This window comes from Olea europaea, chromosome 1 (genome assembly GCF_002742605.1).
Source record: "Olea europaea var. sylvestris chromosome 1, O_europaea_v1, whole genome shotgun sequence".
Classification (NCBI taxonomy): Eukaryota; Viridiplantae; Streptophyta; class Magnoliopsida; order Lamiales; family Oleaceae; genus Olea; species Olea europaea.
Genome location: NC_036237.1, coordinates 16,319,594 through 16,339,358, shown reverse-complemented (window position 1 = coordinate 16,339,358; position 19,765 = coordinate 16,319,594). Strand labels below are relative to the sequence as shown.

Here is a 19,765-nt window from a genome sequence, read left to right as displayed (position 1 = left end):
ACCACTTTTATTTGGGTTTTCCTTTAAAGAATTTATTCTAGCAATAGCAAATGATCCCATCTTCACGCCTTTGGTTGCCTAGATCGCTCCAAAAAGACCATTGTCAGAGTCTGTAGAAACCATGACTGCTTATCGCAGTGCCTCACGACGGACGTACGCATACGCCTGTCAACGATAGGAAATGGGTCTATCTGCAAAACTTCACTACGGATGCTATCGAGACGTTCATTGAGCCCATCAAGGAAGGTGTAAACTCTGTCTTCCTGGGTCAAATTATTGAAGCGGCGGATGTCAGCAGCACACTTCATTGGATTTGGGCGACGTAAGTCAATTTCGCGCCACAACCCCTGTAGTTCAGTGTAATATTTCTCCACAGATCCGCCTGCTTGTCTTAGGTGACTCACCCTTCGTCGAAGATCATAGACTTGGGATTTATCATTCCCATCAAAGTATGTAGTGGCAATAGCATCCCAAACTTCCTTAGCAGTGTGGAAACGAATGAAATTGCCAATCAGAACAGGGTCCAACGAATTGATAATCCATCCCTTGACAATGGCATTCTCAGTTCGCCATTTTCGGAATGAGGGATTAGTTGGTAGGGGTGGAGGTGTATCTCCATTAATGTAACCCAGTTTATCTTTCCCGAAAATATACATTTCCATAACCTGGGACCATAGGCCATAGTTTGTATCATTCAGTTTGATACCAATCTGGGGCGAATTTTCAGTGAGTGGGGTTGATATGTGTGTCTTGGTTAAGGCTTCAGAAATTTTGGTGGAAATATCTGTAAGTATAGCATCAGAATTAGGTGAAGATTGGCTGGGATCGGTGATGAAGTTGGGGTCTTCCATGTGTTTGTGAAAATGTTCACAAGAACCGGGCTACAGGTAACTTGGAGAAGAGGAACCAGGACCGTGTGTCCTGCTCTGATACCATGTCACAATACACACAAGAGGTAATTTTCATTCATACATTCAATCGGTGGGTTACAGAGTTTATATAGGAAAAAAAACTTCTAATTTTGGATAATCACAAATCTGTAGCTAATTAATTGATTCTACACATAATTGCCTAATTCTATTCCCTTAAAATGATACAATTATATATGATTTATGTTTCTAGAAAAAGATTTCTAACAACTCACGCCAACAATACATACCCAATCTCACTCGTGCCAAAGCTAATATTCATAAATCTATAAAACTTAATTTGAGCAACACTCTTGTTTCTCATTCAAACGCTTAATTTACTTGCTTCTCTCTTGCTCTATAAAATCTTGTCTGGCACCAAGATATGTCAGCTGAGTTTGATGTTTTAGTTCGTAATGACATGTAGTCACTTGTCACTCTTACTTAATCTCAAAACAAACATGGTAGGCTACAAATGAGTATTCTTAACAAAACGAATATCTAAAGGTACCATTGACATATACAAAGCTCGAATCATTGCAAAACATTTTCACCAACAAGACTTAATTCCATTTATTAAATCCACTAACACTCGCCTAGTCTTTAGTCATGCCTTTGTTCGAAATTGGTCTATTTATTAACTCAATGTCAAGAATGTGTTCCTTCAAGTCACTTGATTGAATGACTTAACCTACCGAATTCACTCACGAATCTTATTCAACTCATATCCATTGCCTACACAAGGCCATATATAATCCTAAGTAGGCTCATCGAGCATGGTACCATGAACTCCGTGACTTCATTCTTCAAATGAGATTCGTAAATTCCAACTCTAAAACATAATTATTTATTTATAATCATGATTATTATACTCCTTATATTCTTGTCTACATTGATGACATTTATTGACAGTGTAGTTCCATTCATCAATGAGTTTATTTCTTAACTTGGCTTTTAATTTTCCCTAAATAATATTGATCCTCTTTTTTTCTTTTTAAGCATGGGAGTTATCAGTTCGTTCAATAACCTATTCATCTTTCAGCAACATTATATTCATGGTTTTGACATCAAACAAATATGAATGACTCCCAACTGGTTCAAACACTTATGTCCCTATCTACCTCTTTGAGCTTGATAGGACATCTTTTTGGAATAATATTAAATTTCTATAGGTTGTTGATGATCTTAAATATTACTTTCTGATTCATCTAACATCGCTTTCACTGTCAACAAATTGTCTTAATTTATTTGTTGTCAAAAAACCTATCGTTATGCTTTAGTTATATGCCTAATGTAATATCTTTGTAGCACTTTTAATCATAACACTTATTTTCCACATGCTTTTTCTATAACTCTCCATGTATTTACTATTTCACGCTAGACAAGTAATGCAAATGATCGTACCTCCACTACAGACCATTTAGTACTCCTTGGCCATAATTCCATTGCCTAAAACTCTCGCAAGCAACACTCAATTGTTGGTCACTCCATTGAAGTTGAAGCCTTTGACATCTTATGTATAGAATTTGTTCAAGGAGAACTCTATCTACATGTTGACTGCTCATGTTGTCTGCAGTGACGATATGGGCACCACCTATCTCTAGTGTTACTTGATGTTTCACTCTCACATGATATATATTGAATTTGATTTCCACTTTTTTCGTGATCCTTTATATAATGATGAACTTTGCATCACTCATTTATCCACCATGGACGCATGACTTCAACTATTTTGGTCCAATATTGATTTTGCTGGCCGCTCTAGCATATTTTGAGAATATGTTTGAGAAAAAACATAACTTTACAACCACTTATGTTTATCTCCTAAGTGTATATATCTTTAATATTCTCACATTTAGAATTACTAGCTCTAATCTATTATCTTCCTGAACTGTTGTAGTTTAGTTGAAATGTGAGTCATTATATTTTAGCTTGTCAAGGTTTCGCCAATTTATTGTGTATATATTCTTCTACACAGTAATGAATGAAATTAAGTTGGCACTATAATCTCAAACTCTCCTCTATGATAATAACTACACTAGGCACAACAACTAGCCAAAAATGTAGGCCGACAAACTACAGGCTTGTGAGGACTTTAAAAGATCAATATAATTCTCTCGAACATTGTGGACACTCAATACTCTCTATCACTCTCAAGCACTCTTGGATTCATTTCTAATTGACCACTGCCTCTATTTATACTATCACTTCATTGCAATGGATGGTGGAGATAGATCCCAATCAATGGCTAGGACTAAACATTCAAAATTTTCTATAAGTTGAGAATATACTAGCAATCTTCTAATTTTTGTTAATTTATTATTTCTGTCAAACTAAAATTATTCTTTTTAATTTAATTCCTAAATTCATACCAAAGTTATGAGGCTCTTAAATTCTAAATCGCTATGGCTAAATAGTAACTTTCTATAACTTCGTAGATTACACAGGTATAATACCCACTATAATAAGGATCATTCTATTCGATTAAACCGGCCAAAATTACAAGGTTATCACATTAAGTATTGATAAAAGACTTTATTAATATACAAATGAAAAGTGAATACAAGTGTACTACAATACATATATTTTGTATGTCATAATATTTTCGGCAACAAGAAGGCATGTTTGACTTCTCGATGTGGTCATCATAAAGTACGAGTTACCACGACGAGCTTATTGTATATTAATTTGGAGCCACATTGAACCGTAGCACTTGAATTAAGATAGTGGTTCTATGTCCTGCAAGTTCACACATCATTTTGTATACAGTTGAGTATTTTGTGGTAAGTGAAAACATATTAATTAGAAACTTGTGATCTTGAAACAAAATCTATCATAAGTTGCTTCTCACTGGCATTTCAAGAACAAAGAAAGATGGTGGGTAGAAATTCAATGTTTTCTTTGTAAACAATTTATTATTGTATATGTTTTAGAATTATTAATTTTTTGAATGCTTTATTGGAATGATATGATTATTGAGGGAGCAACAGTATCTATAACATAGTTATCAGGCCAAAGAAAGATGATGGGTAGAAATTCAATGTATTCATGCAAGTGAATGTCGTATAAAGTCATGCCGCAAATACACATATCTTTTCACATTATCCATTGCATGCTGTTAAAAAATGAAAATCTTTCTGTTAACGTAGTTGTTATGGCGTGCAACTGCGCACTATAAATCCATTCACATTTTACGGCATGCCCCAAATAGTGTGAGCTTGCATGACTAAAAAAGACGCTATTTTTAACAGTACACTTTTATGCACGCTGTAATGTCCATTTCGTGATATATCTTAGAAAGCAACTTATGGTGTCAAAATTAAAGTATTTGGGAATAAAACTTACTTGAAAACAAATTGCGCTACATAAATGAAAACAAAATACCTCAATGATTGCATCTAATTTGTCATCCACATGGAATGAAAGAAAGGTAACTTTGAGAGAGAAAATCATGGATTACAAAGGCTATTTTTGGCCGATTTCCTTTATTGATCTTATCACTTCTGAGGACATTGAGAATCATTTGAAGTAACATCCTATGATATGATATATATCAAAAGAATAATTTGTCATTTACGGCATACATTTATGGCACACCCCATAAATAATCTATTTTTATGGTTTGCCTTTAATGCATGCCATAAATAAATGCCGTAGAAAGCTAACTTCATTGTAATTAAAGATCTTTCCCTAGAAAACCAACCTATGTATGTAACTGCAAACAAAAATAAAAATTTGTTGACACAAAAAATTGTACCAACAGAATCGTGACTATATATATATATATATATATGTATGTATGTATGTATGTATGTGGAAGTGGGCCAAATGGGGTAGTGAAATGGGCCCAAGTTTAAGCCCAAAATACAATTTTTTAATTAAATGAGTCCAATCAATTAAATAGTCGATGTCACGTCAACCAATACGGGGCCCCTCCATCATACGTATGCCACGTAATTTATAGGTGTAACAAAAGTTCCCAAGTATGAATTGTACATTGTGCGAGTCGAACTTTGAAATATAAGTAATCAACTAGGCAAGGTCTTAAAATTTGTCCCAGAAATATGAGTAGATCTAATGTGTGAGAACTTATGAACTACCTTGAAAAAATCTATGCGAGTCTGAATAAGTGAGGATTTACAAATTGTCTCGAAAGATAAATATCGCATATGATTTGTCAAAATTTCTACAACATCTCCTCTGTAATATAGACTAAACCTACTAACAGTAATGAAAATATTGTCTTGGTTCATGAAGCATGCTAGCAGTGATGTGGCATGCGTGCTTGGCAGTAATAATATAATGCATGCACTAGCAAGAATATGTAATGATACTAAAATATTAGTAGCACGATATCCTAGTAGACTTTTCATTGTTGGGTGTAACTTGTACCATTATTACTTTTTTCATTACCTTCTAGAGAAGCTAGGTGCATTCTCAGCATTCTAACATGTTGTATGTGAAGATTTAGACAACAAATTTGGTTTATTCTACTAACAAAGAGATTGAATCGTCAACAATATGAGCTTATAAAAATGAAAATATTGATCCAACACTAGTGCAAATTTTCATCAACCACCATGACATTAAGATTTCTCGAAGAAAATAGAAGAATTGAGGGAGGGGGGGGGGGGGGGGGGGTTGCCACCTAAACTACCAACAAGTATCATGTACAGTGAAGAAGCCATTTTCCATTCCAATATTATGTACTCTAGAATAGATTTTTATTTTTTTCCTTAAAAATATAAGAACAATTTATTTGGACCTTTCCTTTTTTAATAGATAGAAAGGGATGGCATTTTTTTCTTTAATGTAGATGTCATTGGTTATCCAGAAATTACATCAAATAGACTAGTATAGAGACTACATTTGTCATCTATTTATAAATTTTTTAAATATCTTATTTTAAATAGTTTATGAATTTGTGAGATCCTAGGGTGCGTCATAAGGAGCTTGCTTTGAATCAACAAATCCTGATTTTTCTCATTTGGAATTAAAAGGTGGCGACTACTCTTTTACTAGATCGTCAAATCTATCTCATCTTATTTAAAATTAGAAAATGCCTTTCATCAACGAAATTATCTCTCACAGTCGTTAGTTTGCTTTTCTTCTAATCAACATAATCAGGGGCATGCCTCACGATATGAGAGCTAATCCAATTTTCAATGTTAACCAATAACAAGAATTATATCGGGCGTTTCTTATCTCTAAAAAATGTAGACTTCTAAATAGAATGGTTCAACAATTTTAAGTACAAGCAATGGCTAACGCTTATAGTTTCATTTTGACCATCTTTTTTCTTTCTTCGTGCATAGTTTTATATATATGCAAGATCAGAAAAATAAGCACCCCATTAGCAACAACAAAAATTAAATTTCGATATCAATAAATTTAAGCTAGACCCGGGCACTCATGAAAAGAAAGAAGTACGAAGTTTATTTATTATATCCTACAATATTATTTAAGTATCACATTTTGAATTTTTTTTTACGTATATACATGAATGATGAGATCCACAACTTTTGAAATGGGTGGTAATGGAGAAAAGGGACCACCATGCAAATTTATATATTGGCAAAAAAAGGGGGGTAAAATAGGGTCACTTCATCACACGAATTTATTAGTTGGAAGCTGAAAGCCTTCCCCATTGGAATGGGGGTGGATCCATTTTCTTTATGCTCATATATTTGTATATTCTATATTTACAAAACTCTATTACATACATAATGCTATAATATTGATAAAATTCTGTAAGATATAAACATATAAAAGTTTTTTTTTTTTTTTTTTTGGATAAAAAGTGGCTGAATCTACTCTTCCTCATGACTTCTTGCAAAACCTGATCTGCATGTGCCCTTCTATCTTGGAAGTCTCCCCCCCCCCCCCCCCCCCCCCCCCCCCCCCCTTTTTACCCCCCCCCCCCCCTCCCCCTTTCCTCTTGAAAATGATTTGTCAACTATTGGCTCCACAAGGCTACAATTTTATATTTCTACAGTGGGTTGGTTGAATTTCATTAATGCTGCTGAAACAGACCAACAAACAGGGTTAAAAATAGGGGATTGAGGGGGCTTTACCTCAGCCCCCTGTTTTTAACCCTGTTTCCAGATCTGTTTGTATAACCTGTTTAGTTGAATTTTTCTGTTAGGATTTGACCGTATTATCTATTTATACACTACTACACAATATAATAAACAAATATCGTGATGCTTTATATTGAATCTAGCTTATCGAAGCTTAATTGAACTTTATATCAATAAAGCAAAAACCTGAATCAAGAATTCTATTTCATCATCAATTGAACTGCTACACCCGACCCAAATTTCTATTTTATCACCAACAATCAATCAATAATCTTAAATTGGCTTGTTAAAACTTGTATCATGTATAATTTGCCTTTTCCCTGGGAAATTCACTACAAACAACAGACATCAAGATTCCTACTCTCTGCTAAACTTGTACCCCACCTCAATATTCCTAGTACACATTTCACCTGGAGCCCAGAAAAGATTGTTGTTGGCCTGGCTCTTCACATGCAGCCTAGAAGACTTGACACATATTGACACCACACGCATGAAATTCGTAAGAGTATCAAGCCCAAAGCATACAATTGCGACACCAGCACGACAAATATCTTAAGAGAAAATAACAAAATTTCTTAACATTCGAAAGCATGGGGTCTTCGATGTCTACATACTATTCAAACTCATTTCTATTACACCCCTGTAATGTTCGAAAACTATCAGTGACGTATGATTGAAAATGTCAGCTCTGCTATATATCAAATAAAAGAATTACAAGATATCCCAGGATGGCTTTAAGCTATATCATATCTATGCTTTTTTTCCTGGTTTATATGCTTCTTACAGTAGTAATGTGTATATATATACTAGCACTAGAATTGCCCACTGGGGTAAAAAAATGAATAAAACTTGGGTGTGGAATACTCGTCTCCCTGAAGAGAAATGATACGAGTAAACTCCGAAGATTTGTGCGCTCGATACTGGTCTATCTGGCTAGCAGTGTCATATACAAGAGCTAATTGTCTCGTCCAAGAATATTTGATCAACCAAAGTGGAAGCCTGTTGACTTGTAGGAACTGCTATCAAGAGTTGGAAGCCTGTTAATTGCAATGACACCAGCTGCCATGGCAGATACTGATGCCAGGACAAAAGCCGGTATATTTCCACCACCAAATAATTGGTCCCACGGACCCGCACCAAGGGACACAATCATCTAATGAGAAAAAGAAACTATAGCATATCAGAAAATCATCCACAGCACAAACAATGAAGCCAACTCAAATAAAATGGCTATATTTTGTTTTAGGAAAATTATCATCTACATTAGTCGGCCAAAGCCTATATTCAACATTCATAATCAAGCAAAACAGTCAACCGGCAAAGAAGACAGAAAACTACCTGAGGTAAGACTATAGCAAGATTTAGTACTCCGATAGCCAGCCCTGATCAGTGGTGCAAAAACTTTAAATTAAATATATAGCTTCATCAAATAGCAGAGATAGAACAAAGAAGACTCTAGAAGTACCTTGGCCGCCTCCTGAATCAGCAGTCAACTCGGCAGTAACAGAGAAAGGCACACTGTACGTGACCTACAATACAGAGAAAAGCATCAAAAGAAAAGATCAGGAAAAATGATTTCAAATAAAAAATGGAGATGCACATTTCTGTGCATATCCACACTATTTAGAGACTGGGAGGGTGAAAGTCAAGCATCAGAATACTTACAGAAAGAGGAAGACCAAGAAGGGCAAAAACAACTAAAGAGGCAATCTTAGTAGCTCCATTTGCCCCAATGACATGTTGAACCCCTTCTGAGGATTGTCTCACAGATACAAAACCAATAAGAGCAGTGCCTGCCATGCAGGCAAACACGATAAAATTGCTCGCAGCCCAAACTAATCTTGCTCCCATCCACTGACACATTGGCTCAATAAAGAAGGAGCTAATGCCAAGAACAACCTGCCAAACAAACAAACAGAAAACATAAAGAAAGGGACTTGGGATGCTAGTACAATTACAATGGTACACCCTGCAGTTGCTAAATGGAATTTTTGTTGATGCATAAAAAGAAAAACGAATGGATATCAATTGAGTTCTTACGGAATTCAATATTAAACCGAATGCACCTTCTCTGACACCTTCATTATAAGCTTGAACTTCAGAGACGTCTCCCTTTGGGTCCCCATGAAAAACTTCTCTCCCCATCCAATCCGTGTCAAAGAGAAAAAAAGGAAACCAGGACGTCTGATCACGAATTATTAAGGAAAAGGTCAGAGATAAAAGAATTAAAGACATCAGTAAACATAATTAGTAACCAACAGGCTATTTGCAACCTAGCCATGGAACCCCACTTGGGAAACAACCCATCAGAAAGCACTTACCCAAGTCAATGCCATGACTATTAGGACTGAATGCATTGCTGGAGGTAAATGGCGTAAGCTAGTCAGTAAATTGACCAAAACTGCACTAGGACTATCATTGAAATTTTCATCGTGATCCTCCCCATCTTTTAGCCCTTGGTTCCTAAAATTGTTATCCATTGCATAATCCCGAACAGCCTTACTCCCAGGGCTATTATCCATTGACTTGGTATCAGTTTTTGATTTTAAAATGTCAGAACCGTTTTCTTCAGGATCATTCAAAAGAGGAGCAGAGTCTGATGGACGGTGATGTTGCTTTGGTACCAATGGAACTTCCTTTGCAAAGTAGAGAGTCACAAGCGTGCAAAGTGTCAGGAACACCTGCACATCAGAATTTAGAATTGGACAAAGTGCAAACAACGTTTGGTAGCAGGTAGATACAATCTATAACAGTAAACTTACAAGATAATTCATAAGTGAAGGTGAAAAATTGTAAAATAACGAAAGCTACAGAAAAATTGCCACACATTCTGCATACGAACAGAAATATACCTACACTTGATCACAATTACTTATATATTGTCAGCAGTCATAGCATAGGTACACCATCAAAGGTGTGCATATGAACAGAAATATACTGAGATACACTGTTTGGCCCCCATTTTCTAAAATTCATTTTTCTTCAAATTCATTTTCAACCACACATTTCACGTTATCCACAGCTTTTATAAACTTTTCAATCATGCATTTCATCAACATTTAATAGAATCTACTAAAAATCTTAATTTTAGCAAAACCAAACAGGGGCATAATTTATATAATAAAGTACCTCTTATCGGCAAGAAAAGGTCAGATGCAAAATCTACAAAAAGATAAATTATTTTCATAAAATTCTAAGATTATTCCACTCGATGTCATATGATGCACATGAAATGGAAACAGAGCAGTTTGATCAAACAATAAGCCGGCAATTGCAATGATATATCACTGTTCAATTTAAACCGTTTATTCAACACTAAAAAATCCATAATCTCAAGAATTGAGTAGTCACATAAAGATATCTCCAACTGTACAAAGAAAGCCTATCCCCTGTTAAACTAATAACTCACCACTGCGACCAAAAATGCTGCTTTCAGATTCCCACATGGTTCACAACAAGCTCTATTCGTCAAAAATGGAAACCATCTGTTCAGAACATATTAAATTCATCAATCATTCAGAGAAAAAAAAATAAAAAAATAAAGGGTTTAATAATAGCATGTTCAGGTGTGCTTCCTTCTATACATTAAGACACTAAAAACGAAGCCACATCCCATGGCTTCATTTTTAGAAAGAAGCATAATTAAACATGCTCCAAGGATTTATCAACAAACACTTAATGTCACATATTTTATTGAAAAGAATGGGGAAGCAGAGTGTACCACTTGAAATGTAATTGTTTCTAGTCCTATAATAATTTTTTGAGAATCATAATGCTCCCGATAATACAGATCAAATAAGCATTTCATAATATAGAGAACATTACTGCAGAATACACAAATACCTAACCTGTGCCAATTTCCACTAGCCCCAGCAGAAAATCCAAGAATGTTCCCAACTGCCATCCAGGAGCAAAATATAGCATTTGCTGAGTTTCTTTGATCAGGACCTACCATTAGGTAATTAATATAAGTTAAATATTTATAAAAATATAAAATGTGCTAGAACTATATATTATAGAAAACTATTAACCTCCGACTCAAAAATGTTACAAAAAGAGAGAAAAAGAGGGGACAGATAATTTTCCCTTTGTTTTCCTTTGGGGGAAAAATAAGTCTTTAACAACTAAATTTGTCTTCGGTTTCAATTTGCACCCAACAATCTGTCTCACCTTAACCATTCAACTACAACAGCAGGCTCAATGCACCCCTTCCACCAAGATCTGCAAATAAACATAACAGAAAAATGTCCTACGTGATCTGTCCATGCAATACGGTGGGGATAGAAGTAGAACTTCAGCTGTAGGCCCCAAAAGAAACAGAAACCGTAAGAAGAAGGTGAAAGGCTCTTCCACTGCATTATCCCATTCCACATCCCAACCTTTTTCTGTCCTCTATCAGATCTTCTCTTCTCTTCCAGTCAACCCAACTGGAAATTTCTGTCTGTCCCATATTTACATGTTATCTCTCAGGTATACATAAGGAATAATGTTCTCTATCATAATTGCTGATTATCAGCAGTTTAGATGGTAATTAAGTGGCATTTATTAATATGTCATTTTTAAATGAGATCCAAATCCTGAATTTAAGATGACATATCAATTAATGTCACTTAATTGCTACCTAGACAGTTGATCATCAGCAATTGCGATAGATAGCATTATTCCTACATAAAAAATAGTCTCTGAAGTTGGATTGGTAATGGAGTTCGGTGATTGACTAATGATGCCAACGTTAGTGAAGAGAATATGCAGCGGTGGCTGCAGAGGATGGTACGGGTAGTAATGCCACAGGAATTACAGTCTTGCATTTTTATTCTTAGATTTATACAAGTCTCTGTGTGTACAAAAGTTTTACAGAGAAGAAAGGGGCAAGGGATGCCACTGAGATGTTGGCGGGGCAATTTTACGAGTTCTTCCACTTTACTTTGACTTAATGATGTCACTAAATGATCTTAGGACTGGGGCTTTTTATAATGAAGTTATTGGGCTAAGTACGGCCCATTAGTTAAAATATTGATTAATACACTTCGACTTTTAAATTATTATTCTTTAATACATTAACTAACCGTATATTCTACGTCAAGAAAAAACCCAAATGAGATTCATCCCAACCAAACCCTAACCTACTCATCACAGCGCACCGTCACTCTGTCAATCATCATTGATACTCGTTGTTTTTTTGTACAAAACCCTATATCTATTATTCTCTATGTCAATTTTCGATGATTTTTACGATTTTAATCGACTTATACATTGTAAATATGTGATTTCTGTTGACCTTTTGTTGATTTCTCTTGTACATATGATAATGAAGCAAAGAAGATTATTTCAAATTCATAGTAAGCAGTTCCTTAATTTCGACACCATTGTTAAAGTGACCAAGTGTTGGTTCTTTCCATGAGCAAATGCTTATATAATTATTGTAAGCAATTAACAATTTCAATTGTGAATTTTTGTATTGTTGAGAGCTTCTTTATTTTGATATATTTGTTAGTTATGAATTAAACAACAAAATTTTACATCAATCCAATTGATGTTCAGTTCTCATCACACTAGTTCTCATCACTACATCTGTAATAGATCTTGTCTAATTGTTAATAATTTTTGTTGATTTTGCTCAACTTTGGAGTTCTATTCCAAATTAGGATCTGATTTCTAATTTTGCTTTTCCCCCCTTCCAAGATCTTCCAAGATTTAACTTTATTAGTGTTTTGTCAAGATTCCATTGCATACCCGGATTTTCTTTAAAGTTAATACATTAATTTTCATGTAAATGATGTGCGTTGTGGGCTATGTATGTGAGGCAGGGGCAGTATTGAAAAAGAGCAAGTTAATGGGATTCACATGATTAGACCGTGTTTTATTAAGTTCACTCCCCCCCCCCCCCCCCCCCCCCCCCCCAATCCTTTTTTTTTTCCCCCGCGATATATACATATATGTAATTGATGAATTGTAGAGAGAAGTTCTTACTTATTGGAAATGGGGAAATACTACTCTATCGATCTTGTGTTTCTAAGATTTCAACAACTTGTTTCTAGTACTGGATTTCACTCTCTCTTGATTAAGCATCGAAATTGTATAAGATTGACTTAAGTGGAGGTCAATGGGTTTGTTTAGTTAGTAGATGACTGTAGCAGTAAATTGACTTAAAAGATGCTTAGCGTTTTGATTGGTGTTTTGTTGTTGAACTGACCTAAAGATGCTTGGCATTGAACGGAGAAATAGGGAGATGGTATTTGTGTCACTTTTTTTATTTCTATCATTTTATTTAACTGATTCAAATGTTTTAATTTGTGTTTTGTTACTTTTTTAAGTTATTGTCACTTTTTTGAATAAAATGTTTGTCATTTTTTTATTTTGTCACTTTTTTGAGTGACAAATATTACTTTCTTAATAAAAGTGACATTATATGTCACTTTCTTATTAAAAAGTGAAACATAACTTTATACATTATTTTTATTTCCAAAAACTTTTTATATGATTAATGGGTTGGCAGAGTTTGACTTAGCGCCCGTTTGGCCCCCATTATTTGAGATTATAATATTTGGAATAGTATTTTTTTTAAAAATATGTGGTTAAAAAAAAAAAAAGGTTCTAAGATTACGTATATCATTTTATTGGAGAATGTGTGGTTAAAAAGAAGATGGAGAAATGGATTATAATTTTAATGAGGGTCAAACAGCATCCTAAAGACGCTTGACGCTTTGATTTGTGTTTTGTTGATGAATTAACTTAAAGATGCTTAACAGCGAATGGAGAAAGAGGGAGGACAATGGTTGTGTCAATTTTTCAGTTACTTTACTGAACTGATTCTAATGTTTTAATTGGTGGTAACATTTTGAATTTTTTGTCACTTTTTAAGTTTTTGTCACTTTTTTTAAATTTCAGTACCTTTTTTAGTATTTGTCAATTTTTTTTGTGACTTTTTCAAGTGACAAACATGATTTTTTTAATAAAAGTGACATTTAACTTTAAAAAGAGATATTGCATCACTTTTTACTAAAAAAAAAAAAGTGACAATTAATTTTACACAATATTTTTTACTTCCAAAATACTTTTCATATGAGTCTTCAAAAGATCCCTAATTTTAGGGGTATTTTTGTACGTTGCACTTTTATAATTTGAGGGCTTCCATTGATGTAAGGCTCATGCCAATAAACAATGTGATAGGGTGGTAGATTACATCTGGAGAAGAGGGAAGGGCAGAAGGGGTAGGGAAGCACTGTATGGAATTATGGCTAGACTGATCATTCCATCACTGGTTCAAGTCTGGGGAAGGGAAGGGGGAGATTGCTGAAAACAAATGTTTCTCAGCTTTAAACTTCAAAAATTGCAAAACAAGATAAAAATGATAAAATAAAATAAACTGAAGTGGCAAAATCAGTTGCATGATTCATTTTTTCATCAAAAAAGTGCAAAATATATGGGGAATTGTTTGAGATAAATTTATATCATCCACTGGAAGCCAATTATTAAGCAAGCGCCAGGCAAAGAATGATATCTTCATCGGGGTTTATTCCAAATTGAACGTATGGGCCACGCTATTTACCAACTCCCAGGCTTTAGCAGTAGATAAATTACCAGATAACGAATGCTCAAATTGAACTTATCTTATAGTGCAAAAGATAATGCATGAAGAGTAGAATGACATCTGTTCGCTATTAAGAGTTCAATGCTCAAATTGAACTTATCTTATAGTGCAAAAGATAATGCACAAAGAGTAGAATGACATCTGTTCGCTATTAAGAGTTCAATGGCCAAAAATATAATTTATACTACTTTTCATTTTTCATCAGATTCAGTAGGCAGAGAAGGATTACCAGATAAATCGGCCAGGAGAGCTCGAGCTGGACCCTGTAATAATTCAGAAGTCACTTCTCTATTTATAATATTAAAAATTATTGAACTTGAGACAAAAACAAGAATTTTCCACCATGTGGGTGCACATAAATTTGCTCTTTTAGAATACACCTGCACTGTGTTGTTTGCAAGGTCCAGCATCCAAAACCCGATTATGAAGATAATAGCTGCCCTCGAGCGAGTACCTTTAAATGTGCTGCAATTGCATGAGTTGGTTAAACACATACTGACATTCAAAAGCAAGAAAAACGAAAAAGATGTATTATCAAGGGGTCAAGAATACCTGCAGTGTTCTTTTGTATCTCCCAAAAGGTAACCAATGTCTGCAGAAAACCCAATTATTATCACCTGTATTACAAGATTTAGTTTAACCGATATGAAGATAAAACACCAATTACTGAAAGGCAAATACGAGTTTCACAACATACAGCAACTGAGATCATCAGAGATCCAACAAAAATGAATGGCCTTCTTCTACCATATTTTGAAGAGCACTTATCACTCCATATGCCAACAAAAGGTTGAACCTGAAAGACGGAAATAATATAAAGAAAAATAAAATAAAATTCTTAGGTTAACATGGGGGTGAATATTTACATAGTTGAACAGAGAAATTTAGCAACAGTTCATACCACCAAACGTATTGGACTTCAAAGTTGCTTATTCAAAGTAAAATGAAAATTCACATCCCAAACCAACCTTCAGAAACTAGATTCCATTTCCAATCACCAGAAAAACCAATTTGCCAACATTACTATCCGTGTGAATAGTGATGGTCAAGATTTAATTTTACTACTAAACTCCACAATAGATGTTACTAATATATTTTTACAGTTTAAAGTACAAAGCACTTTTCCAGAAGAAACCTGAGGAAATTCTAAATCTTTTATTTCTAAATCAACGATAAGTCTTGTATCACTTTTGCTAGTTATGAAGACACAAGGAAAAGAGGAAGAATGATAACTTGAATGATTTCAGAATGAATGAAGGAAACAAACTCAACGAAAATTTATACATGTATATACAAAAATATTTATTAGACAAGCAACCAAATTTGCAAGGTCTGCCAATATCATTTGTTTTGTAAATATTCCAAACTCTGCCTTCTTCAGAAACTAGATTTCATTCCGAATCATGACAAAATAAAATTTACAAAGTGACTTTTCATGTGACTAGTGATGATCAAGATCTGATGCTATCAGTAAAGCCAATGTTACTATTACAGTTGTTGAGTTGAAAGTACAAAATACTTTTCCAGAAAACATTTGAGGAAATGTAATTTTTTTATTCCATATTAGTGATAAGTTTTGTATGTGTTTCGAAGTCAGGAGGAACCCGAGAAGAAAGATGACTTGCATAATTTCAGAATGTACGAAGCTAATAAACTCAACGAAAAAAATAAATAAAAATACATGGTTACATGTACTTTATTAGACAAGTAAACAAATTTGCAGGTTTTACCAATATCATTTGTATTGCATACATCCAAAACGTACATATTTCCCCCAAAAAAGAAGGATTTTTATGAGTGATTTGAAATATCAGGCACAGTTAACCTCACTTTGCAGGAGCTTACCACAATTCAGTAACGAAGCAAGTGATGAGCTTTCATAATTGACTATCACAGACTTCTTACAATTAGTACTATCATGATCTTGTAAAAACTCAACTAAATTACATAAGTATTTCACTACCATTGAGCTTCATGAAATAAATTAATGCCATCCAGTTGAATACCCTACAATTAGAAAAAAACTTAAATAGTTGAAACAAAATTGTGTCACCACGTACCACAAGGCCTGTTATGGGACCACAAAGCCAGATAAATGAAGCAAATGCATGTCCTATACCAAGTGTCTGCAGCAGAAGGTAAAAATAGAATGTTAACCAAACAAGAAACAAACAGAATGCCCAATAATAAGCTTATTTGGGAAGTGATTTTTCATGATCACTTTTGGTCAAACATACTTTTTATCCACATATCTCGTTGGAACTATAAGTTCCACCATTAACTGCTATCTATTTATAATTTAACCAGAATATAATCACTTCCCAAACATACAGTGAAACAACAGAACTTTCTTCAACATTAATGTTTACAAATGGGGATTCCATGTCTTTCTTTTCTTATAAAAGAAAAACTTACTCTCCAAAGTTTATCCTGTTCCTTCATAAATTAATGCTTTCGTCTCACATATAAGGTAAATAAATACATACATTACATCACAAACTAGGTATAATTCTTATTAACTTTTGAGCAAACTACACAAATCATTTTTCACAACTCCGTGCGATCCATTCAGATATCTACCACAATCTAAATCCTTTAAACCCATGTCCTCATGTTGATTTTGGTCTACCTCCACTGTTGTATCTTATTATATTTTGAACTGCACTGCTTCTGTGTACGAGAGCTTCTTTAGGTCAGACATACTGGGAAACCCTAGTCATCATTCTCTTAATTTATTCTCGATTTGTGCCACCTCCAATTAGTAGTGTGATGCCAGAGTGGAAAAGAAATGGTACTAAAGAAAATAAGCAGTTGTAATACTCAAATATCATTGACAAGCAGCTAATATGCTACACTAGCCACTCAATTAATAGCTAAAAGAAATAGGGATGACAATGGGAAGGGTTCGGGACAGGGCAGCCACTCCAAGCCTAGCCTTGTTGGGGATTTCAACCCTTGCTCCACTTAAGACGGGTCGGACAGTCATTTGTCCAATTTATTGCTCCATTCAATAATTTAATATATAGATATATAAATATTTGAAATTTAATTTTATAAATAATACTAAACAAGATGGGGGAGGGGAAAACCTGCCCCACTCCAAAATCAAGTCCAAGAAAGACTTGCCCTGAACCCACCGACCAACCCAACATGGCATGGAATTCATGCCCATTTGGCTCGGGGCCCACAGGTTTCGGATCGACTGGGTCTTTTTGTCATCTCTAGGAAAGAAATGAAGAAAAGCAAATGGGATTTGTAACTGCACATAGTTGTCAAAAGTGCCCCTGGGCAAGATATTAGTGGCTTTTAGTGTTGAAATGAAAAAACTAGGAAAAGAGCATAATGGCAAGAGAAGAACCACAAAATAAATACAAAAAAGAAATGAGGAAATCTTTAATTTATTCTTCGGCCTCAGTATTATCAAAACCATTAATTTTTATCTAGTTTTCTATATCTTGTTAATTCGTTGGCTGCTTGATTTTGATTTATTTCATTGAAATGCATATAAAAATATCACTCTGAAATTAGTTAAATTCATTGTTCATAATTTGCTCAAGTAGATGGCATATGGAAATACAAAAATAAAGTTGCTTGTGTTACTGCCTCCATCTTTCACATCTTACATCAAATCCTCTGGTGGATTCTGCGTTTAGCATTTCTATAACACATTTCTAAACCTCAACCAACGGATTTCATTAGACGAAGTAACCATACTTTCAGCATTTGTGTCTATAATTGTTTATATCGTTCCCCACCAAAAACAATGAAAGCCATATACACGGAGCGTCGTACTTTCTATACAATTAACTGAAAAGAAAGAAAAAAATAATTATTTCGTTTTTCAGATCATTATTTTATATCCACTCAAGGGAAGAAAATGAAAAATCCCAATTTTCCAATGAACCGAAATCAATATCTACACATTCCCAAAATCCCACTAAAGATACAGGCTACAAAAGTCCAAAAAATAAAAACTAAGAACACCCATACTCACTAATCAATCCACCAAAATAATACATAAATACACACGTACATTAGATTAAGCTACGCTTCTTAACAGTACAATGAAACAAAAGTACGTATGTATAAGATAATAATACCTGAATGTAAGGAGTGAGAAGGGAGAGCTGCAATGCCCAGCCAAATTGAACTCCAGCAGCGACCGTACAACTCAAGATCAACGTAATCAAGCTACAATTCTTCGGAGGCTCAACATTCCGGCTCTGATTTGAATCCGGTGGCGTCTCTCCGCTGTCGGATATCCTGGACGGTGACGATGAGGAATTAAACGAATGGGTCTGTAAGCGACGCAGTTCCGATTCATCCACGCCCACCAATTCTACTTCTTGCCTCAAATTCTTATACGGCACCCGGATCGACACCGCATCCATTTTTTACTTATTCTTTGTTTGTGAAACTGTGAAATTATTCACATATGGGGTCTGAAGTGATTGAATTGAACAAAGATCCGATCCGATTATTAGGTTTTTTATTAAGAAAATTGAATAATACAGAAAATTTGGGCGGGTGAAAAATCTCTCCTCTCACAGTAATCTGGGAGGTAACTTACAGGGGATATCAAGATCCGGTCCGTAGACCCGTCAAATGAGGTGGTGAATTTATATATTTTCATTTCGGGTTAATTTAAATAATGGGTATTGAGCTTTTCACTTAGTGTCAACTTGGCCCCTCAATCTTTAATTTATTTCAGCCTCATCACCAAACTTTACAAAATATCTCATATAGACTACTGCTTCAGTTGACGTCTATTTATAGGATTTTTCCATTTGTATAGAAGCAATGTTCTGTCAGATAACTCACAGTGCGTTGGACCTATTTAATTAAAAAATGGTCAAAAAATAACTCATCCCTCCATGAGGTGTCGATGTGAACCCCTACTTGTACATCTAGTAAGGTTCCTATTTTTAACATAAAATTCTTTGTCTGTTGCCAAGTCATCAATTTAATAAATTTTTAAATTAAAGCGTACAACCTAGGACATGAACACGAAATTTTCAACTAAAAAATAGATGTTAAACTGAGTCACTTGTTTGAATATAACATTTTGTAAAGTTTAATGACATTTTTGAACCAAATTAAAGTTCAATGGCCATGCGTGAAATTAACTCTCCATTTCTTTTTCTTTTTCATTTTTTTTGGGTGCAAAAATAACGGCTACACTCTCA

At 34.5% G+C, this 19,765-nt stretch overlaps 1 protein-coding gene across 2 annotated transcripts; it reads right to left on the bottom strand.

Moving 5' to 3' along the window:
* Positions 1 to 7,551: 7,551 nt before the first annotated feature.
* Positions 7,552 to 19,179, bottom strand: LOC111395605 (sucrose transport protein SUC3). Of its 2 annotated transcripts, XM_023021681.1 has the most exons (14): positions 18,680 to 19,178; positions 16,640 to 16,705; positions 15,277 to 15,375; positions 15,132 to 15,196; positions 14,960 to 15,044; positions 14,809 to 14,842; positions 10,837 to 10,936; positions 10,398 to 10,473; positions 9,310 to 9,669; positions 9,029 to 9,172; positions 8,654 to 8,887; positions 8,454 to 8,517; positions 8,327 to 8,370; positions 7,552 to 8,141 (listed from the first exon to the last, which is right to left on the bottom strand). In XM_023021681.1, the coding sequence occupies exons 1-14, from the start codon at positions 18,968 to 18,970 to the stop codon at positions 7,971 to 7,973; spliced, it is 1,833 nt and encodes a 610-aa protein (XP_022877449.1). In that variant the 5' UTR covers positions 18,971 to 19,178; the 3' UTR covers positions 7,552 to 7,970. The 2 variants fall into 2 exon arrangements, with proteins under 2 accessions (XP_022877449.1, XP_022877456.1); XM_023021688.1 differs by lacking the exon at positions 16,640 to 16,705 and having other exon boundaries at positions 18,680 to 19,179.
* Between the last annotated feature and the right edge of the window lie 586 nt (positions 19,180 to 19,765).